The following is a 24,179-nucleotide window of genomic DNA, read 5'->3' on the forward strand; positions in this document are numbered from 1 at the left end:
ATATTTTTGTCCGCTTGAAATAATACAGAGTAGGTATTATAATATGGAGTGGGTGGGTTATTTATTCTGCTTACGTGTAAGGCTGATTCTCCCTCTAATATCTCATTTGAAATCTGTGTGTGTGTGTGTGTGTGTGTGTGTGCACGTGCTCGCGTGTGTATGTGTATACAGTTCTTGTATTCTTATATTTTCTCATACATTTAATTTTCTCAACTTCAAAAAAATCATCATTTTTTTCTAGTCTCTCCATTTGGACTTGATAGGAGGCAATTAACTTTGACATTACTAATTATAAAATAATAATGGCTCCCTTTGTTGAACTACTGTGTGTCAGTAGTTGTATAAGAAATTAGAAATGCAAAGTTGAATGCAAAACAACCCCTCCCATTTAGAAACTCGTATACAGGAGAAGAGTCAAACACAGAAATAATTTCAAAACGGTGTGGCAAGTGCTAGAGGTTTGCAGTGTGTGGGAAAGGAAATTGGGAAAGGCTCCCTAGAGAAGATAGTATTCATGAAGAATTCTAAAGCATGAATGTGCATTAGCCAGCGAAGTGCAGATTAGAGGAGGGAGAAGAAAACCAACGAAAATACATGTGTGAAGACATAAGATATAATACAGTATGGCATATATTATCCACATCTCAAGTTTTCTCAAGTAGGCCAGTTCTCTTTCTTTTTTCTTTCTTCTTTCTTTCTTTCTTTCTTTCTTTCTTTCTTTCTTTCTTTCTTTCTTTCTTTCTTCTTCTTTTTCTTTTTTTTATTTGAGAGCGTGAGAGAGCGAGCAGGGGAGGGTCAGTGGAAGAAGGAGAGAGAGAATCTCAAGCAGGCTCCACGCCCAGCATGGACCCCGACATAGGGCTCAATCTCATGATGTGAGCCGAAATAAAGAGTCGGATACTTAACTGACCGAGCTACCCAGGTGCCCCCAGGAGATCAGGGGGCTTTGAGAGGATTGAAGCAGGAGAGTGGTGTGGGCATGTGTGTGTTTCAAATAGATGTCCCTGACATAAATACAGAGTATGTCTTTGAGAAGGGCAGAAATGGAATTAGACCAGTTAGGAGGCAGCTGGAAGAATTTACTGAAAGATTATGAGGATCTGATCCAGGGCAGTGGAACCCACCCCCCACCCCCCGCTAAAAAAAAAAGGATAGAGTAGGGAAATGTTAGAGGGTAGAGGTGTGGGAATCTGGTGACTGAATAGATGCCAGTGATAAGAGAGAGGAAGAAGCAAGGAAGACTTCTAGCTTCTAGGTTGGGTAGATGAGTGAATTCTGGGTGCAATTAGACCGCATTCGAGGAAATAAAGCCTCCTGCATTTCTCAGCACACCTATAAAAAGCTCTGGCTCCGAGAACCTTCCCATGGGAACTTATCTGCAGTCATTCGTCTAGTCAATTTCTCTCATCCAAGAGGATCAAACTGTTAGAGCCCAGAGGAAGTTCCCAGGTTAAGTTCCAAGTTGTCAGCAAGACTGGGGTGGCTCTCTCTTTAGGTCTTTACAGGTTGGGAAAAAAGCCCAGACCTCGGTGACATTTCCAGTTTGTAAAATCCAAGCTACATAGGGCTATCTGGCTTTTAGAAAGGTTAGAGTTAGGACTCAGGCCCTTTATGTTTCCAAGGAGACCCTATCGGGAGGAGAAGGGGATCCTTTATGAAGGAGGAGGCTTCCTTCCCCTTTATAATAGAAAAGTCCTTTCTCCTTGTCTCTGGCCTAGGGAATATGTAGCCAGTCATGTGGGAAAATTTTCCGTGGCTCTCACCACTGGCTCTTACTTTACCAGGAGTAAGACTTGGGGTAAAGGCCGTGAGAAGGGGTGAGACGGTGATGATATTCCCTGTTAGGTAATTCAAAGAAATCAGTCTCTGATCCAGGATACTTCATATGCACATTCGGGATAAAATTAATAAAGATGAATATTAAAAACTCAACACGAGTATGAGGGGGGAATCTGTCTCGTGATACGCTCAGCTTGGAGAGGTATCATTCCTTCCAGAAGGACAGAAATATCAAAGTCTGATGTTCAGGGAGAAGAAAAGGAGATTTAGGAGTCATTTTCTCAGCTAACATCCATTGAGTGCCTATGATTATGCATAGAGATGAGGATTAAAATGACAGAGTACACGAGATTGCTCAGGCAATAGAGTATATTCTAGAGAATATACAAAATGTACGGGCAGACGGGGGAAATAGATCCCACGAGAGGCCAAAAAGGAGTGGGACGAATAGGTGGAAGGCGTGGGGGAAATGAGAAGCGTAGAACTATCGAAGAGAGAGGAAGAAAGTGACACAGAGCGTCCAATCACGGCCCTCAGATGTAAAGCCAGGGCAGCACTGAGACGTGTTTGTAGGACTTGGTGAGAGCAATTTCAGCGGAGGGCAGTAGCCTCAGAAGTCGGCTTAGTTGAGGAGTGAGCGGGAGAAGAAGGGGTAATGAGAGATGAGAAAAATTCGATGAGAACGGTGCAGTATACATTTTTTTTCTGAGAAAGAGGAAAGGAAGATAGGAAGAGGACAGGTCAGATTACAATGTAAGAGGACGGTCCGTTGCTTTTAGAAGTCGTTGTCTGAAATCAAGAAAAGAAAGTGGATGGAAGAGAAGGTTATGTGCTGTATCGTTAGAATTGGGGAAGATTTCGACCAAATATAAGAAAGGTTAAAAACCCCAGAAAAAAGGAAGAAACAGTTGGTTCGAGAAAATCAGAAGACAAGGAAAATGGTAATATTTCTCACCATGCGGAAAAAAACCATAAATAGGAATCTGTCATTTGAAGCGTGGGGATAACGGAAGGTCTTGTTCCATTTGTTCATTGAAAAGATTTTGAGCACCTGTACTTACGAGACACTGTTCTAGGCAATAAGCATCAGGGGCCCTCATAGCGTGGAGTTTAAAAGAGATAGGCGTATGTAGCCAATGCAAAAACAAAGACAACAACGACAGAAACTCGGGAAGAGTCTGCATTACAATAATGACAAATCAATTCTTCAACATCTAATCGACTTACCATAAACTGCATAAGAGTTCACCGCATTTTAAGAGGAAGGAAGATGGAAACATTTTAAAACAAAAACAAGAACATTCAATGTCAGGGGACTTAACTCTTTGATAACCGCCTTGCCTGTCAAAGGTATTTGACAGGCTATTTGACGCTATTTGAGCGACGTTTGGGGAAATATACACTCCTATGCTATAGTGATTTTGTCTCATAGGCTATGTTTAATGTTTTAAATCAGACAAGGTGGTTCCTTCGTGCGCCCATGTGAGAAAGGTATCAGATATAGAGCCCTTCCTCCCGACACATACAGAATAACCTTTACGTTAGTTAGATGTTAATATTCAGATGTTAAGATATCTACTTCCGGAATCCTTTGAACAGATCAAATTATTTTCTTTAAAACTCATCCTCTTCCTCACAGCCTCCTTTTTACCTTTCCAAAGATAGCCAGGCCCAACGGCCTAAAACAGTGATATGGAAGGAACCAGAAGCAACTACTAAGACCTAGAACACCTCTGAGAAAAGAAAGTAGCATTCCGTCTTACAAATGAAGAAAAATAGGCATATTAAATTGACCTTTCTCCTTCAGCTCCTAAGTTTCACAGAATAATTTATATGAAGCATGCACTACACAAGCGGGACATGCCAAGGTAAATCCATTTATTTTAAGGTGAGATGATCTGATAGTTAACATTTATTTATGACTTTTGATGTTTATTTATTTAAGCAGTCTCTACACCCACTGTGGGGCTGAAGCTCACAACCCCAAGATCAAGGGCCACGTGCTTTACCAACTGAGCCAGCCAGGTGCCCCTGAGGGATAGTATTTATCTATCACAAATACTGACCAACTGGCTGACTGACTGTAGGCTGGCTAATTAGCTAATTAAAAATATTTATTTTGAATCCATTATGTATAGGAGAGGGAAGATGTAGGAACATGATCTTTGTCCTGAAGGAGTCAATAGTTTGGCTGAATAGATATGTTTGTGGTGATACTTTTATACTCTGAATGTTTTACCAATGCAGAGCAAAGTACAGATAAGTTGGGATTTGCCTAAGGCCAGCAGTTCATTAGTCACTTAGAATCCAAATCCTGAAATTCTTAAGCCAGGCTGAAGGTGAGTGACGGCAAAAAAGAAAAGATCCCTGAATTACAATAATTTGGAAGCTACATAAGCGCAAAATCCTAATGGCCATGAAGCAAGTCAGAAATTTAAAAAAAACAAACAAACAAACAAAAAACACCTGAAAGTAATAGAGAAGAACCGAGTCATTGATTATTTGATTTTTGTTTCCCCCGGCCTCTCGTCCTTACAGGGCAAAAAACCAAATAGGGTGAATCTGACCTCCAATACCTATTAATACCATGCAGAGAAGCAGCTTAGAACCACGTGCAGAGAGGAGGATGAAGAGTGTGAGACACTGACGTGCTTGAAGGACCTCAGGGAAGAGAGGGGCGGGATGAGAGCTCTGGGCACAGGGACTGACATTTTTGAGAGAAAAGCGATAATGCTTTCGCCTAGACACGGTGGTCCTATCGCTATGGATGTGAGCAAAAACCCCCGCTTGTCCAAACACAGATCTCTTTCAACCATGTGCGGTTTCCATGGAGCTGAATTTTATCTAAATTCCCACTGAGGTGGCAAGTCTATATTTGTGTTACTCCGACTGAAATCGCATGGAATGACTGTACGTTTTCACACTTGTCAGCAGAACTTGACAGAATCACCCTGCGAGGCAGGCGGAGGTGGTGGTGAAAAGGATGTTCAAGTCTGGGATGGGCCGAAGCTGGGCTGGGTGATCTAGAACCAGGCCTAAGATCTCCCTGAGCCCCGGCGTCCTCGTTTGTAAAAATGCGGGGGGTTTGCTACACACCTTACCTGAGTTCTCGCATCCAGTTGGAATGTTCCATAATCAAAGTGTTTAGGTTGTTTAGGTCATTAATTGGCCATAAGCCTGTTACATGGTGGCAATTTGAGACGATCTCTTCTAGACACCATTCCTAATGATAAAAATTATAGCCATGGCTTGGCACATAGTGGATAATAAATTTTGTTCACCACATAACAGAACACCCAGTTCGAAAACCAGAGTGTGTTATGTGGAGGCCAGTTTGATTTAGATGCAGAACATGCTTGAGGGTGAAAGCCTGGGCTCATGAATTATTAGCAAAAACGTTAAATGCTGTCGATTGGGAAAAATGGAGAGCTCTTATTCTGGGCCTTTCCTTATGTGCCAGATCCAAGGCTGAATGTAACCGTTGAGCTGCTGAGTGGATTTTCCTCAAGAGGAGGCCCTCTTTGCTCTGCCTTCTTAATCCTAGAGATTCCCTCCCTGAAGGAGACGTTCATGCCCCACATTAGAAGGAGATGTTCATGCTCACACATTCAGAAGTTAGAGCTGCTTGGTTGGGCCTTTTCGTCCAGTGTGAAGCATTAGGTAAGGGATGAGCGAACACTAGACAGACCCTAAAATTTGGAGCGATCTAATGGTGCCACACAGACAGCAAGTGGTTCCTGAACGGGCACAGGACAAGGACATTAACACAGCCATATCTACAAAGTGATCAGTGTTTTAGTTTTGCCACCCGATATTATCAGGCTAGTTTTCACATTGTTTCTGCTTTTTCTATGTGCCTCCCATACTGTTTTGACTTCTGAAAAGAAAGTGGAATACATTCTGTCACCACAGTGACACTCCTCACGTAGACAGTGAGTACTGAGTCTCAAACACCTCACCAGTGTCTTATTTACTGAATGCTGACTTAGGGAGCATCAATGCCCAATGAACTTGAAACCAAGATGTGGGGAAGGGGCGAGACCCAGAAATGTGGTTAACTGGAGTGGCAGGAATTTTGCCTCTAAGAATCCAAGGCAAATTCATGGGGATTCATGGAAGGCAGAAATCGGAAAGGAGCAGGAAGAGAAGAACAACAAGAAAACAAAAAGACAGAGGATTCCCTTCATTTTCATCGGAAATGGCTGGTATTAGAGAAGTTCTACAAATGGAGTGTATGGAATACAAAGGAAAGGTCCAATCATCCCGATATTTTAAAATTGCACTAACAATGCTCAATACGAGATATAGCTCCTTAAGAAAGTTTTAAGTTGGTTCAACCCTCTACCCACAGTAGTGTTAACTCTAGGCACTAGGTCGTACAGCAGGTCCCTAGAACGTATTCCTTCTGCACAACTGAAACCTCCCATTTCATCCTGTCCCCAGCTTTTCACAACCTCCTTTCCAATTTCTACTTCTAAGAGTTTGACTACATAATCGTCATTAAGTAAGATGGAAAACAGGTCCATTTTTGTTTCCGCTCCATTCCTGAATGAAAGCGAAGATAATGCATCACGGTATCAGCTACATCTCGGCTGTTGTTTCTGATAGTCAACAACAAGAACAACCGTCTTTCAAAAGCGAGACTGAATCGGTTTCAAGCAGAGTCGAAAAATAAATGGCCACACGTCAAGCCTGAAATGATTAAAAAAAAAATCTAATTGTATTCAATGAGAAAACATTTTGGAGTGTTTAGGGGGGGACATGTGCTTAATCAACACCTTGTTGAGATTTATTTCTTTGGAAGCCTTTTCAAGTAAAAGTTGTGCTCTCTGAGATCAAGGGCATGGGCTAGAATAGAGTCCAGCCTGCTTGCAGATCTGTGATACTATGGAGGAACAGTTTAGTGCCCACGCAGCATCTTGAACAGCTGTTTGACTCTAAATCCTAGGCCTGGGCTGCTTCCAACAACCACTGGGGAAGTCACTTCCTATTGACGATAATGTTGTTAAGTTCCGAGCTGACCTTGAGAAATCACAGGTGAAAGCTCAAACTATTCCCATGGTCATTTAGAGAATTAGGTCTCAGGTTATTGAACCTAAACCCTAAGTTTTGGAAATTCCTTCTGTAGCAATAGTACAGCTGAATTGATTATCAGGAGACCCCGTGACAAATTAACTTATATCCATTCCCAGGAGGCTCCGCCAGAATCGGAGATTGTCAAGGGTAAGTGGTGAATAATTTCTGAATCGTACCATTTGTCTCTATCGATATAATCTAAATATGGAAGACTTGTTTTGCTCCACATACACGGCCTCATCCGTGATCATTTCAAAGTCTTTCCCACCTCCATAAATGGTCTCATCCTTTCTCCACTTGTTCAAATCAGACACTTCAGAGATATCCTTGACTCTTCACTTCCTCTCACATTCCACATCCCATGTATCTGAGGGTTTGTCAGCTCTACCCTCAAAATGTATCTTGGGTCAAATAATTTGTCATCATGTCTATCCTTTCCACTCTCGGCCAAGTCATTCTTATCTCCCGCCCAAATGACTTCACCGCCCTCCTAACTTTCTCCCTGCTTTCACTTTTGCTCCTCCCACTGTCCATTCTCCATAGAGCAGCCAGAGTCAACTTCTGGACACCCAAAACCAGTTCACGTCATCCCTGCTTATGGTCCCCCAGTGGCGTCTCCTTACGCACAAAATAAAATCTACTCCAAATGGTGGCCTGCAACATGAATGCTTATCTGGCCTTCGGCACTCTCTACAACCTACCGTTAGCCCATCCGGTTGTTCCTTGAGCGCACAAAACCTGTTCTTACCTCTAGGCTTCTGCATTCACGGCTTCTTCTGCCTAAAACATTCTTCACTCAAGGTCTTTGCTCGGCTCACTCAGACCTTTGGAGGAAAAGCACCTCTGCAGGTGGGCCACTACCTCTCATTCTTTCTCTGGTCCTGTTTCGTTTACTTTCTCTTGCTAGCACTGATTTGAAAGGAGCCTACATGTTAATTTACTGGTTTACTACATGTTGTGCTCAGTAAAACCTGAAGGTCCGCGGGGGCAGAGTCTCGTTGCGTTCACTCCTTTATCCTCAGCTCTGGCACAGGGTAGGTCCTCCATAAATAACCACCGAGAGAATCAATAAATCCTGGGAGTCTGAGTTATGGCACAGTTTTCCCTAAAATGCTTTCTTTGGGAAAAGGAAGGACACAGAAAAAGAGCAGGGGTTCATTTGAAAGTAAATGAATGTGTCAAAGCGCTCTATAAAGGCAACATCCTACGCAAATATCATGTGAAGGGTGTTTTTCCAGATATCAGAATATTTTGACATGGTTCGAAAGAGGACTTTGGTAGGGAAGTCAATTTGTAAATTATTCATATTTTATTTTGTTAGGATCATTAAAGAAAAGTGGCAAATCCTAGATGGCTCCGTTCTCAAGTTTTGATGATGTAGCTAGTTTTCAGAAGACTCCCTCAAATGCCTAGAAATGTCGTTCTAAAAATAATTTTAAAATCTTTTCTATTCAGCATTCCTAAATAGGACTGCATAAAATATCAAACTTACACAAAAGTAGCTTACTCCATTAGGGATACAGAATAGATCCAAAAGAGGTCTATTTCCAAAGTAATATCCAGATTTCTAATTGTTTTCTTGATTTAGCTGAATGTCTTGTTTTGAAGAAATTTGGAATTTTGACTTAAATTGTGAACTTTATTAGTAAAAGGTTACTTGTGAAATGTTTTATTATCTTAACATCCGTAGGCCCTGCAGCCACGTTCTTCTTATCCCCACCTGATATCGTCGAGTTATATTTCCTGGTCTTTTTCTTTTTAAGTCTTGCTATGAGTTTATCGCTTTTATTGGCCTGTTTAAAGAATAAGCTTTTGGCCTTGTTGAGTAAAAAAAACAAAAAAACAAAAAAACAAAAAAACAAACAAACCAAAAAAAGATGTCTAGTTGTCTGTTTCTTCCAATACAGAGTGGCAGACAGTGGAGAGGAGAAATAACAGTGAATTTGCAGGCAAACCAAACTTGTTCAGAAACTCTAAGAGGCCAGGTCATTGAATGTTGGAATGAATTACCCTATCACAACCTTTTTTTGTTGTTTTTCAGAGGTGCTAGGGAACAATGCGTTTTGTTCTTTTTTTGACACAGAGCTGACTTGAATCTTAACATTCACAAATGGCACCCGAAGACATAATCTATTTCTGTGGAAAGAAAACACAGCGAACTCATCAAGCTAACACAGCTACGAAAATGTACCCAAAGGAAGCAGGCTAGCATTGATGACAGAATTAGCTTAAATAAATGTATAATCAACAACGTGATTCCAGGATAATTTTATCGAATTTCTAAACCTCTCCCTCACTTTGTGGTGACTTCTGAGGAAATCGAACATGCATAATATATGACCTGACAAATGAACAAGTAAACTACTTTATTCCAGCCTTTTCATTTGTCAACAGCATCCACACAATAATGGCTTTCTGTCCACTGGTTTAATAATGTATGTATTGATTCCTTCCATCTAAATCTTAACCAGAAAATCTTAGAAAGCTTTGAAGGTGTCCTTAACGGTCTCAAGGGAAGGAATTATAGAGATTTTTAAAGTGAAAGATGAAAGCCTAATGACAAACAATTTCATTACTGCAGATGCAAACAAAAAGTCATTATGTACAGTGTTCTTATAATCAAGACCTAATCTCCGTTTGGATTTGGGGTAGGAGGAAGGGAGTTGAAGAAGCCACTGGTTTATCGCAGTTCTCCTTAGAAATTTCCCACTATGATGGGCTCCTTTAAAACTCTCTCTACGTTAATCACAGAAGTAGACAAGTAATAAATATCACTTTAGTGACCGCTCAAGTAAAACAAAGGAAGTCAGTTTTAAAAATATATCTGGACCAGAATAATACACACTAATTGAAAACGAGTCAGTCTAGCGAGGCAAGTAATGAGGGGCCGTAAAAGCCTGGATAATGTATTCAAAAGATATAAAAATCGGTCCGTTTATATTTGCGAAGGCATATTTGAGCTTTAATTATTTATAACATATGGAGCATTATTTTATTAATCAGGTTCGAGAGCCATTCCAGCTGCAGTTTGTTATGCCGCCTGGCTGGTTTGGGGAACACAGATCCACTCCCATGAGGGTGAACATTGTTTTGGGGGGGTAAGACTGCAGTCCCTAACTACCTGTGTGGAATGTCTTGGAATTTTCCCTATAAGAAAAACATGAACTCTCCATCACAGTGATTGAGAATGACTATAGGTTTTTGCCTTAAGAGTACAAGACATACGATGCTGTGCTATCAGATTTTATCATTAATCTGCAACGATACACAAAGAAAATGTAAATTGCCTCTTCCGTAAACATCCTGATTTATATAAAAGAGAAGTGAAAAATATTTTCCTATAGTTTCGACTTCTGACATTGTAATGGGATTTGTATTCCCATAAGAAGCGACAACCCGAGGCATTAATAATTTACAATAGATGGTAAGCAGGGGATTTGAAAAAAAGTGACACACCAAATACGTGGGGAACAAGTTTATGATGGCAAGTGACCCATCTTGATACTAAACAGTCTATATCAACAGCATTTGAATCAAGAAACCCATAAAGAGCAAGACGATTTATAATCCCGGAAATGTGGCAAAGTAAAACAAGTCTACAAATACAAAATCCATCAAAGACTAGATCTTGACAGTTTTGTACTGATTATATTTCCTTTCTCTCTTGCTAAGTAAGTTCAGGAGATCTGATAAAGAGACACAGTTTCAAGGATTTTCCTTTTTTCTTTTTGCCAACAGGCACCAGGAGCATTACTAACTAGACAGGCATTCCATTGCTACTATAAAAGGGCTACTGCATAAATGTGACAAAACTCTGAGTAAACAGGGTGCTAAATGGTTCTCTCATCAACACTTAGGAGTGATGATGTTCTTTGAGGGAGGAGAGTGTTTTGTGACAAGAATGTTTCTTAAGGATACAAAGAGAAGCTCGTGAAAACATTGGGCCAGACCACAAGTAAAAATAGTGGGCATCAAAGTAGCTCTACACAGTACAAATGGACGCTGAATTGGGAATAAGCAGAAAAATCGTGCAGTTAGGAAGGAACATCACTCGTTATTCTTCTTTCCCTGCCCTTGGTAAACTTCAGTAAACTAAAGAAGAATGAATAAGGTTAAGATTAGATCACTGATTGGTTTGTTTCCCTTCCTCCTTCCCTTCTTCCTTTTCTTCCTCAATTCCTTTGTTTCTTTACCTGTTTTGTGTCTACTCTGTACTAGGCACTTTATAAAGTGCTGGGCATAAAAATGACAACCCTCTCCCCAAAAGAAGGCTTCTTGGAGCACACGGTTTAGTGACAGTGATTGACATTAATCAAAAAATTACACATATACGTGATGACAAAGAATGTTAAGTTGCTGAAGGAAAAGTAGACTGTGTATGAGAGCACGTAGAAGAAGATCTGGTCAAATGTGGGCAACGTGGAAAAGCTTGCTCGATGTCTGAGCCAAGACGTAAAGGATTATCAGATGTTAACCAGGAAATTATGAAGGCGTGGGGGTAGGTAGGAGGGGCTTCAGAGGATCAACATGTTCAAAGCACCACCTGAGAGTAACATGGAATACTGTAGAAACCAAAAGAACATGGTGTATGGCTAGGGTCCAGAGGGCAAGAGAAAGAGCAGTAAGAAAAGAGAAGGTGGGGGCCTTGTTGAGGATTTGGGTCCTTCCCCAGTGGCACTGAGAAGCCACTAACGAGTGTTAAGATGAGGACTGACATGATTCAGCGTATGTTTTTACATAAATCGCTCTGGCTGAAATGTAAAGACTGCATTGTAGGGTGGCCAGAGTAGATGCAGAAACATTAGGAGATATGGTCTTCTGTAACTATGGTGATGACTGCAGTAGAAAGAGCCAAGAAATACTTGGGAGGTAAACTGACTCAGTGATGTATTGGGCTGGTCCATGGAACACTTGGTTTGTCATCCTGAAAAGGTGACTGTAGTGGTCTTCTCTGTCGTTGTTTGGACAGGAGAAAGTATTTAGTTAGATCCTTCAAGTTTGGGGGTTTTGCAGATGGCACCCACAAAAAGATAATAAAGCACAGGATCTTATCATCTCGGGGAAGAGCTATTAAAATGTCTTATGATTGAATCTAAGTTAGATTCGGAGGGAGGTGAAGAGAGAGGAGTAGTGGAACGCATGTATAGAACACAGAGTTATCAACGGGCTGGAAGTCCCGAGAAGTTAAAGAAAGGTGACAGATGGGTATCTGAACAAGCACACTAGCCAAGTGGGGATTAATTCACTTCCGTCTGGTGCACGTTACCCATAACTCTAGCATCGCTGTCTCCCCAAAGCGTGTTACTGGTCATGAGATTTCGGCGTAAGAGGACTGAGTGTGAGTACTAACATTTCACCACTGTTAGCGAGTCATTAAAGCCAATAACCTGGGACACTGAGGAAGTATTTATAATAAGATGCTGGCTAGTAGGCACTGTGGAAACTTGGATCACATTCTTCATCTCATAGCTGAAGAACAAAGTAACAATCTCAATCTAACTTACAGAGGAATGTGACTAGAGTCTGTCCTGACTGCTAGTGCACTTGTCCGATGATTCAACTTTGGTTTCTAGAAGTAGACTGGAATTAGACCTTTGGTAGAAATTCTGTCTCGTTTCTTTATATCGTATAAATGCATTCGATTTAAAATGCCCGTCTGTCTCAATGAACGCTCTTCTACGCACACACCAGCGTGCTTGGACTATTTATTCAAAGGCAGAACATTTTGAAAAACGTCACTATTGTATCTCACTCTACCACAAAGCTAATTTAGTGTTCTGGATCTTAGGAAGGGGAATTGCTAAAGGAGAAACTGTCAGTTTCCTTGGCAATTTTTTTTGGCAAAGACTCCTGGATCTCCCCTCATGTCTTCTTCCCTTTGAGCAATCGTCTATATCCTCTTCTCTGGAATAATAGAAATCCTCGACTTTTCTTGAAGATGCTACCTTTGGCTATGTCTCCACAGAGATCTTTCTTTAAAGTGTTGAACATACACAAGTGACACCATTTAATCAAGCTTTGGTTGTCGGGTAGTCATTTACTTGGTTTGCTATTCATTTCTGTTCTTGCGCCTTTTATTCTCCTTTCAAATACACTTCTCAGCATCCAGTGTATGCCAGACACTTTCCTAGCTACTAGGGTCTTGGAGGTGAGCAAGACCAAATCTCTGACTTCCCCACTCAGAGCCTAATAGAGAAAACAGAAATATGACAAAGAGCAAAAGAAAGCAAAAACAGTGAGAAACAACCAATCACTGTTGGAGGATGCTAGTGAATGAATAACTTGTTATTCTGAAGGCTGGTAAAGTATCCTGCCTCTCGTATATGAACTGCATACTGCGTGCCCAAAGAGTAGATGAATGAACTCCCCCCCCCCCCCGTAGGAGTATTCTGGCTAATAAACAAAGAAGAAATGATAGAAATAGGTAATTATCACATTCCAACCCCAGCCACTGGTCATGGACAGCTGCCCAAATCACACACACAAAAGAGAAAACAAGACCTTACATACCTCCTGATGATGGAGGAGTACACTACCGTCTCTGAAGCGGTCTTCCCAAAAGTGTCAAGCCTGAATAGGATCAAGCCTATTGAACTGCACTGTTCAATATGGTGGCCACTAGGCGATCAAGCCCATTGAACTGTACTTACTGTTCAATATGGTAGCCACTGGGCACAACCGGCTACTGTGTGCTCGAAAGGTAGCTAGTGTGAATCGAGGTGTGCTGCAAGTGTACATTTTTATGTTGTCTGTTGACGTAGCCGTATTTATTGTTGGGTAGTTATGCAAGGTGCAACCATTAGAGCAAACTGGGTGAAGCGTAGAGGGAAACTGTACTATTTTTGTCACTCACTGGGAATCTATAGTTATTTCAAAAATAAAAGTTTTAAAAAATGTGTTTCAGAGGCAAATTGGCCACAGGCAATGTGTGAAGCTTATTTTAATTCTGATTGAAACAAAAAACATGTTAAAACATTTGAGGCACATATATGTTAAGAGTGGAAATTTGAATAAAGCCCGAGAGTCATTAGAATAAAATTTAAAACGCATTATAGTAGCAATGTGGTCACATTTAAAGAGTGGAAACTTATCTTCGGAGATACTTTCTCAGTTGTTTATGAGTTAAACGATCCATGCTTGATATTTATCTCAAAATAATAGAGAACCGGTAGAGGTCTAGAAGAAGTAAGATCGGGTATGAGCTGATAACTATTTGAAGTCTTGATGGATTCGTGGCTGTTTACTAGAGGATTCTGCCTCCTTTGTATATGTTTAATATTTTCCCTAACACAATGTTTTTAAAAATCGCTAACAGAGATGGGCAATTTCTTAAAGGATATCGTTGATGTGGGCGCTTTTGACATTTAAAATAATAATGGCTTGGATTATTTATAATTGACTCCTGGATCGGCAGAGTGAAAACAATTTCTGGTCAGCTCGGTTTCAACCCAAACTCATTTTAAGAGAGTCCCCGAATGCTCACTCTGTGCAAGGCACTAGTCTTAAAAATGTCCTACCCTGTGTACATCGTTCTGCTTCTGAACTGCTGGAAAATCGCCTCCCATCGGTGCCTGCCGGCTTAACTCGTCATCTTTCAGCTGTAGCCACACCAGAAGCTCCTGAAGAGAGAGGTGCAGACGCTTCCACTGGTCAGAACTGGCTTCCAAATGAGACCTGAAGAACAGCAGGAACAAAGTAGGTCAAAATATCTAGAATGGTAACGAACGATTTCAATAATCCCATTAAAGGCACAGTGGTTTGGTTAGTTCCATAGTACATAAACCCACTGTGAACCATACAGCAGTCCTCAGTAAAAATCTAGCTCTGTGCTTTTGCGAGCCATAATGGGGGCATTTTGAGGGAAGGCAGTGTTTAGCTGTACATTCATTGCCACATGCAGAATGCTGAGACTTTCGGCATGAAATATACACCGGAATGGATTGCTTTTCCACAGCGTTGCAGTCAATGATTCTTAATGTTTCTGGTAGAAAAAATTTTGCTCCCAGTGACTAATATAAACCACTCGGTTTTCAAGTGACTCATGCTAGTACTGGAATTCTTTCGGCTTTGAGAAATGGAAAGGTCTCTCCCCACATTTTGACTTTTCCATTTCTACACCCTAGGCAGCCTCTTCCATTGACTCCTTCCATCTGGCATCTGTTCCTTTCTGCCCCTCTTCCCATATGCTTCTCCTTTTCCTCCACCCTTCTTTATTCGCGTGCACCTGGGATTTGTTTTCACCCAGTTTCAACATTTTCCGCTTTGTTTCCTTTGTGTAAAATGTACCGAGACAACAACTCACGTGGAAAAGTAAAGTCAGACATTTGCCTGAAAGCCTGCCCTGAACATGAATAATTTAGGCAGGAGAATGAGTGCTTTACCATCAACTGTATTTAGAACATGTTAATCCATAGAAGCCATTTAAGAATATACAAATGAATGATCTGTGCTATAAAACCCACATTTCACTTGAGGATGAGAAGCTAAATTAACCAAATAAATCATCATCCAGAAAACAAAGAAGAAGCGAGGAATGTTAACAAAGCTCTATCCTCAGGTAAATCAAGAATTAGGCTGCATTACTCACCTATTATCAGCAATTACTAATTAATTCATAAAAATTAATGCTGTCTATAACACAAGCATAATATAGTCTCCAATGCTGCAAAGATTGAACTGTAAAGCAACCAGGTAGAAAAACATTTCCCTTTGCTGTTTGATAACTTAGCCTGACATTTCAAATACAATTCTCCTGCTGGTCTTAGTCAAACAGACTCACCAAGTAGTGGCTATGTACTGAAATTAAATTGTTCCAAACTTGCCGAGGGATCATTTTCTTTAGGAAGGACGATACTTACACGTCTTTAAAATGTGCAGATACAATGACCCACAAGCTTAAATGCAAAAATCGCGTACTAGGGAAGTAACTGGAAAATCATGCAAAGATATAGGTAGAAAAGTGTTATTTTCAGCATCACTTATGATTGACACAAGGTAGGAACAACTTAAATATCCCATACTAGGGAAGAGATTACATATATAACGGTTAAGTCTTACAATGCAATGTCCACAGCCTATGCATCCTATGCATTGTCCAATGCGATGACATCAGCATATATTAAGGGATACGGAAAAGATCACCCCGTCAGTTGCTGAGGGAGAAAGTAGGTTACAAAAATGTCTACAATCGATTTTTCTAAAACGTTCGTGTATGTTTATCTATTTTTGTACACACACTGGACTCCGGCATGAAAAAATTCTGGAATGCCAACCCGTGTATCTCCCAGAGGTAGATTTAGAGGTGGTTTATTCCCTCAGCTTTCTACTTCTCCAAATGGTCAGAACCGTCTTTCTATTACGAGCGATGTAAACACTGTGTCTGGAAAAACAGGAAGGCCTTTCCATCAGAGAAATTAAGTGGTTCAAGACTCTAAGGGCATTATTATCTAATAAACAAATCACGAAATACCATAAATGCCATGAATTAAATATAATAGTGCAGACTGCATATAGGGGTAGAGGTAAGTCCTTTTCCGTTTCTCTTCCCTTTCTCTTTCAATGATTGCTTTTCCATGAGAAGCCCAAGCGAGAATTCCCTATGCAAGATTTTCGCTGTTTAATGGCACGCGATGACCACTGCTTACAGGGATGCCCTGGGGTGTCTGTAATTTGCAGCCTGGTCCCCTTGAAGGGGGAGCGAGGCGGTCAAGCAGGACGTGTGGGGAGGGAGGTGGAGGGAGGTACAGTCCAGACGTGGAAGCGCGGCATGGAAAAGAGGCTCTGATTAAATAAAGCAGTACTGAGTGTCGCTAGGTCCCAATAAGGCCTTGGGAGTAGGAAGAGGGGAAGGTGAGGAAGAATGTAGGAGGCCTAATGCCTGCTCCCTCTGTCTGGTAGAGGAAATAAAATATCCCCCTGGTGAGAGGTCTGGAGGAGGATAAAGTCGCTGAAGAGCCGAGCCACGGCCACCAGGGGCTGCTTCATTTACATAAGGCGGGGCTACAACCAGGGTCTAGGTTCAATGGTGCTGACTAATCATTAACAGGTCAATGAAACCCTTTGTGTCCCCAGGGGAAAATATAGCTCTGGGACCCAGGGAATTTACTTCTAAAGGATCTAAGAGGAGCTTCAGGGCAGGAGATAGGGAGATGGTTAAGAGCCAGGATGGGGGACAGTCAAGGGAGTTAATGGAGGAGGGGAAAAAGGACCTGCGATGGGGGAGAAAAGGCTGCCGTGTATCTAGAGTGCGGAGTTAGGTCTAACATTTGGGGACGTCTGATCACCTTCACTCCGTATCAAATGACTGTTTCTTTCCCTTGCTGGGGCTTGAGAGCGGTGACACAAATATAACCAAAAGTTTCATAAAGGACAAGGGATGCTGGGTAAAGGAGGGAGAGGAGAAAAGCAGTCAGATTATGGCTCCTGAATGAAAACCACGCTTATGAAGGTATCCAATTAAAGCCATGGTTCTCAAACTTCAGGGTGCATAAAACCCACGTGAGTAGCTTGTTTCAGGTATAGACTCCCAGGTTCCACCTCCAGACTTTCTGGACCTTTAACGAGAACCTTCACAACTCAGCAGGTGAACTCCAGGGCCATTCTTTAAGAAATAACTTTTTTTTTTAAATGTTTTATTTATTTTTAAGACAGAGAGAGACAGAGCATGAGCAGGGGAGGGGCAGAGAGAGGGGGAGACACAGAATCCGAAGCAGGCTCCAGGCTCTGAGCTGTCAGCACAGAGCCCCACGTGGGGCTTGAACTCACAGAGTGTGAGATCGTGACCTGAACCGAAGTCGGACGCTCAACCGACTGAGCCACCGGGCGCCCCATTTTAGAAAGAGTTTCTTAAAGTAGTTCCTGCATGTCCTAAACGTTACTTCTTGGTCTCCACGGGGCAAAGGTGGCATTTGTCAGTGACATGATTTTGAAGGCGATCTAAATGCAATGACACACCAAGAGCTCACAAAACATTTTCTGTGGCTATGCTAAGCTTGTGAAGGGTTTTCGAGACACATTTCTAGCGCAATCTCTGAAAGCAGCTGCCCTATTTTGATTTTTGAGATTGCGTACCAAATAGTTCTAAATGATTAACCTACGTTTGTATTGGGAATGTCTCTTCGGAAACTGTTTCTTTCTATTTGTAATGACTCTTTCTTTTTCCCCCTTCCAGGTTTTATCCTAGGCTGTCAGGGCTGGAAGGAACCTGAGAAATTCTCGTCAAGCCTCTTGTTTTGCAAATGTGCAAACTGAGATGCAAAGGCTCAAAGACAGCAGCTGAAGCTTGTAGCTGGAGCTATTGTGTTTAGACACGGGAAGTAGAAATTGCAAACTCTCCTAATGTGAAGAAATCTTTAACCTTACTGGTTTTCACCAAATGCTTGGATCCCCGAGCCAAAAGATATCCTGCCAATTAGCAAATATACTCTATTTACCTCTACCTACTCAACAGAAAATAAAAGTAGAGGTTTGAAGGGGCATGCTTAAGCTTCAACCATTTTCTATTAATCTTTATTAGTGAAGACAAGAGCTTAGGGGCTACTAGCTTTTAACAAGGCACATGTTGGTCTTTAATAAGCAGATAACTTCCACCATTTGGAAGGTTTGGGTAAAATGCAGAACGTTTAGGTGTGTTGGGATGTAATGCTCGTCTTTAAGGAAGTCTTCAGTATCAGCGTACTAAGAATTATAGGGGCTGCTCGAGTGATTGTGATTTCTCTAGACACAAATATTTCAAGTACGATTGCATTGATGCCTAGTTGGAAATTCTTAACAAAACTTTACTCTGAAAGGCATGGATCCTTTTTTTTTTATTTTTATTTTTTAACATTTATTTACTTTTGAGACAGAGAGAGAGCACGAACGGGGGAGGGTCAGAGAGAGAGGGAGACACAGAATCTAAAACAGGCTCCAGGCTCTGAGCAGTCAGCACAGAGCCCGATGCGGGGCTCGAACTCACGGACCGTGAGATCATGACCTGAGCTGAAATGCAGATTCAGATGCTTAACTGACTGAGCCACCCGCGGGCTTTGACTTCCTTTATAAAACTAATGATGTACCCCTGTGTATCTTGGGTACCCTTGTGTAATCAGATAGCACTTAAGCATATAGAAAGAAAAGGTAAGAAGGCAAAAATAATAAGGAATCATAGACATAAAACGGGAGCTGTGGAACTTTAAATAAAGAGAGAGAATTACACTCAAAGAGAAGTAAACTTTCTTGTTTCTTTTTGGTCCAGCTTGGCCATGAACTCCAACTTTCATACATAATTAACATTTCAAGAGTAAGAGAAAGAAGGTCAGGAATAGTCAATGTCCAAGTTGCATTTTTTCTCAAAAGTAGAAAGACTATGCTACCTTTTGCTCTTTCTTTATTCTCCATTATAGAAAAACCTCTGAACTCTTCTAACTTTTAGTGCCGATGACTCTCTAAGAGCTTTATTGCTGCTGTGGACTATATAATGTTGGTATTCTCACCTTTCAAATTAGCGTTCAGAATTCCGTAAGAGTGAGTATTCGAATCTAACATTTACACGTTTTTCTCCCAAGTCAAAAAAACCTCGCAGAATGTAAATTTTGCTGAAATTACATTGATAACAGATGTGCTTCTCATAGTTGATAGTATATACAATAACCTTGACAATATAATCTGGTGACAGAATGAACTGAAATCTTCATATGTAGTTCTTAAGGAAAAAACAGTCACCTGACCACTTCCCAAATTATTAATATTTTCAAAATTAAAACGCAAGGTTGTGGATATAGAATATTTTAGAATGAGAAACACTTCTTTGACTAATCACAATTCAGATGTTGGATACTGTCATCAATAACTGTGTGTGTGTGTGTGTGTGTGTGTGTGTGTATGAGAGAGAGAGAGAGAGAGAGAGAGAGAGAGAAAACGTGCACATACATGTATGTATGCATGCAAGTAAAAATTTTTTATTTTATTTTTCTCCCACCTAAAACAGTTAGTGTTTTCTTTCGTTCCATGGCACTCAACTATCTCTGAGTGTTTACTTCTCTTCTTATACCTCTTGGATAAAATGCGACGTGATAATACATATGGAACAGATGGGATATACTTTCCTTGAACTAATTTATGAGATGGTATTATACAATTTCAATTAAAGTATTCATTTGTCTCCAAGACATCTTATTTGCTTTCTCTTACACCATATCTTCGAACTTAATCAGTTCTATTTAAAATATAAGAAAACCAATGTAGAAAATGTCAATAATTTGCCTAGGTTCGTCAAAAGTAACTGCAGAAATAAAAATAATAGATTTGTAGCATTGCTAGGGAAATTGAAGAGACTATCCACGCCTCTGATCAAATTTTCTCATTTCAGTGAGGCAGAATATTGAAGTCGGAAGCAGTTAAGTGACATGTTCGAGATTATATGCTAGGAAGTTAGTAACAGAGCTGGAAGAGAAAGTAGGCGGCCCAAATGCCGGTCCGGGACTCCTTTTACTCTACCTCATCAACTCATTTAGAGCTTGGATAGATTATCTAGACAGAAAGTCAATAAGGAAACAGTGGCTTTGAACGACACATTAGACCAGATGGATTTAACAGATACATAGAGACCATTCTACCCCCAAACAGCAGAATACACATTCTTTTTCAAGTGTACATGAAAAGTCTCCAGGATAGATCGCGTGATAACCCACAAAACAAGTTTCAATAAATTGTAGAAGACCAAAATCATATCAAACATCTTTTCTGACCACAACGGGATGAAACCAGACATCAGTCCCAAGGAAACAGTTGCAAGAAACACAAACACGTGGCGGCTACACAACATATTAAACAACCAATAGGTCAATGAAAAAATCACAGAGGAAGCCAAATGAAAATGAGGACAAGTGAAAATGAAAACACACTGGTTCAAAAGCTTTGGAACGCAGCAAAAGCGGTTCTAAGAGGGATGTTTATAGGGATCCAGGCCTACCTCAAGAAGCAAGAAGACTCTCAAATAAACAACTTGATCGGACACTGAAAGGAAGTAGTAAAAGAACAAAGGAAGCTCAAAGTTACTAGAAGGTAGGAAATACTAACGATCAGGGCAGGGGTGAATGAAATAGACACTTGAAAACAAGAGAAAATCCCGACGAGCCTAAGAGCTGCTTTTGTCAAAGGACAAACGAAATTGATCAACCTCTAGTCAGACTCCACACACAAAAAAGAAGGAGGACTCAATACTTACCTGGCAGGAGACTTACCACGATCACAAAAAAAAGGAGGACTCAGACAAAACCAGAAATGAAAGAGAAGTTGCAACGGACATCACAGAAATATAAAGGATTGATTACAAAAGATGACTACAGAAATTATATGCCAATGAACTGGACAATCGAGAAGAAAGGGACAAAGTCCTAGAAGCCTACAATATTCCAAGACTGAATTGAGAAGAAATAGAAAATGTGAACAGACCAATTCCTAGTAATGAAGTGGAATCAGCAATCAAAAAACTCCCAACAAAGTCCAGGACTAGATGAATTCTGGTCACAGGTGAATTCTACCAAATATGGAAAGGAGGGTTAATACCTATCCTTCTCAAAGTATCCCCCCTCCCACCCCCTGCCAAATAGTAGAGCTTGGAGTTTTCCTATTTACCTAATGTAGCTGGAAGCAGCAAGCAGAGCCCTATCAAACAACTCAAGAATACTTCAAGGAATGTGCCATTTAGCACAAAGGAGAACAGTGCAGGGACGACCCGGTCGTAAAGGAACGGTCAGAGAGGGAAATATTCATTATGAGGTCTGGATGAAAATGTGGAGGCTGAGAGGAGGGGTCTGTTCTAAGTGTGAGGACCAGCAAATGTCCCTGGGCATATGAGCGAGGGAAAAAATTGGTGGAGAGCAGGAACGGGGTTAAACAGCAGAATCTTCTTGGCTGAGAGGAGCCATTCTCCACGCTGGGGAATAACGACATTGCTGCTTGGGGAGGAAGGAACTGGGAGGCAGGGGAAGAAGAGGAAAGGAAGGGACTGTCAGGGTCTTACTGGGCATCGTCGGTAGAGTGGAGGGTCTACCAGATTCTGGCGACGAGACATAAATGTCACGAGAGCAATGACTTTTCTCTGGCCTGTTTCGATCAGTCGTACCTTCAGTGCCTAGAAGAGTGCCAAGTACACGGAAAAGACTCGGGAAATATTTGTCGAATGAAAAAAAAATGAATGAATGAGTAAAATATGGGCACCTGCAAGACTGAAGTTCTTGAGCACGGGAATAACGTGACAGAAATGTCCGAGGAAGAATATTTTTGTCAATGTGTGACGGATGGTATCAGTGTGTAAAGGCACACAGACAAATCGATCAATAGAGTGTCATGATGGAGACTTACGTAAGAATCGTGATCACAGGAAGAGAAAAGACACAGGGCAGAAGGAAGCTACAGGGAGGGAAAGGGACATGATAAGGACTTGGATCTGGCAGCACAAGGGTACCTCTTATGAGCCAAGGGAATGCAAACGGACGCTGCAAACTCATTTGGATTCCAAACTGGTGATGGGGATTCGGGAACGCCCTTGTTGGGATGAGCGCCGGGTGATGCATGGAAATGTCCAGTCACTGTGGTGCACACCTGAAACTAACACCACCCGCTATGCCAACTGGAATTTAAATAAAAACCTAAAAAAATGCGCACCTGTGTAGTTAGATACTAACGTTTCTCTCTTCGGAAATGGAAAAATGGCTCTCAGAATCCCTCATAAAACAACGAACTAACTGTAATGCTTTTGGTAGGAGACTGTGTTACCGCTTGGGCAAATACAGGGGCTGTTTTTCCAGGGTATCTTTGGAACTATTTTTGAGTTGTGGCGACTTTTCACTCTAGAATAATGCTGATGGAGGAACTGACTAGATTCACAAAGCCGGCTTATAAGTGTCATGAATGGTTCTGTGTCTAACTCTTCTAGCATTCATCTATCCGATTTCATAACCATCCCAAATTACTGCCTCTGCTGGGTTGCTTTCACTGAACCCTGCCATTCAGGATGGACGGACTGATACCCTTATTTCAACCAAGGGTCAGGAAAGAGACCGAATCACTTTGACGTGATCAGTTGTTTCTTCGTTTTTTGTAAGTGAGTGTTCATAACACAGACTGTATTATTACAGAGGCCTAGTTAAAAGCCAAAACCATTGATGTGAATATGTAAATTCTAGAACTCGCAGCACCTTCGATAAGCCAAGGTAACTGTTTCCTCCTTGATTAATGACAGCAAGAATCGAACTGCAGTGCCTGGCATATGGGAAATTGCTGAGAATGAAGAGCCCATATTTTGGCCGACACGCTCTTCGCCGCTTTCGATTCTCCTTTTATTTCATCAAGTTCACACGAAGGAGAGAAAAGGCACTGAGTGATGTTCAGAACAATTAGAGCACCTTTCTTTTTCCTTCCTGTGAAAAAGAGCAACTTTCTTTCCTTTTACTTTATCTACCAATATCTTCCCCATTTCACGTATTTCATTCCCTTTTAATGATAGATGTTATGAAAGTGGCCTTTGTCATTACACACACTGACCTCTCCTCGAGTCTAAGGGACAGACGGAGAATGGAGTCTCGCTGTCTTTGAAAATGCCACTGCCCACTGTTGTTCCCAACTCTGCCTCAATACATCGATACAAACTTCATGGACCGAAGCGGGAGATCAAAATGAGTGTCTTAGAGGCTGGGGCACAATCTTGGGGGGGAAACCTTATGGATACAAATAAATCCTGGGGCGCCTGGGTGGCTCAGGTTAAGCGTCTGACTCGTGATTTCCGTTCAGGCCATGATCTCCGTTTGTGAGTTTGAGCCCTGCATCGGGCTCTGCCCTGAAAGTACGGAGCCTGCTTGGGATTCTCTCTCTCTCCCTCTCTCTCTGCCCCACCCCATTCTCGCTTTCTCTCTCTCTCCCTCTGAACATAAATAAATAAACTTGAAAATAAATCCTTTCTTACTCATAGAAATATCTGTTGCCCTATTCCATCCTTTAATTTATTACGTATTTATGTGCAAAAGTTAGGTGAGGCTTACCTTTTCCTTTCTGCTTTATACCTCACGGTATTACTACACTGATGGTAAAAAGCTCAGACTCTGGAGCTGGATGCCCTGTCTTCGATCTTGGATCTGTCACTTACTAACTAAATGACCTTAGGAAAATGATTTAGCCCCTCTGGACCGACCGCACTTTCTTCAGATACAAAGACAGAATAATAACAAAGTCTATCACTTAGCGCTGCTGAGAGCATTCAACGGGTCAAGAAATATAAAGTGCCCAGGACACCGCGTGATATGTGACGCACTGGGGGTTGGCTGCTGTCATTAGTAGCATTTCGC

General features: G+C 41.3%; 1 protein-coding gene across 2 annotated transcripts in view; it reads right to left on the reverse strand.

The window, feature by feature from the left end:
* Nucleotides 1-24,179, reverse strand: part of DMD (dystrophin) — a 1,614,661-nt gene that overhangs the window by 336,578 nt on the left and 1,253,904 nt on the right. For both annotated transcript variants that reach the window (XM_042974140.1, XM_042974135.1), the window contains one exon: nucleotides 14,373-14,529. In XM_042974140.1, coding sequence (XP_042830074.1) covers nucleotides 14,373-14,529 — 157 coding nt within the window. The remainder of the gene's footprint in view (nucleotides 1-14,372; nucleotides 14,530-24,179) is intronic.

Source organism: Panthera tigris, chromosome X (assembly GCF_018350195.1).
Source record: "Panthera tigris isolate Pti1 chromosome X, P.tigris_Pti1_mat1.1, whole genome shotgun sequence".
NCBI classification, from domain to species: domain Eukaryota; kingdom Metazoa; phylum Chordata; class Mammalia; order Carnivora; family Felidae; genus Panthera; species Panthera tigris.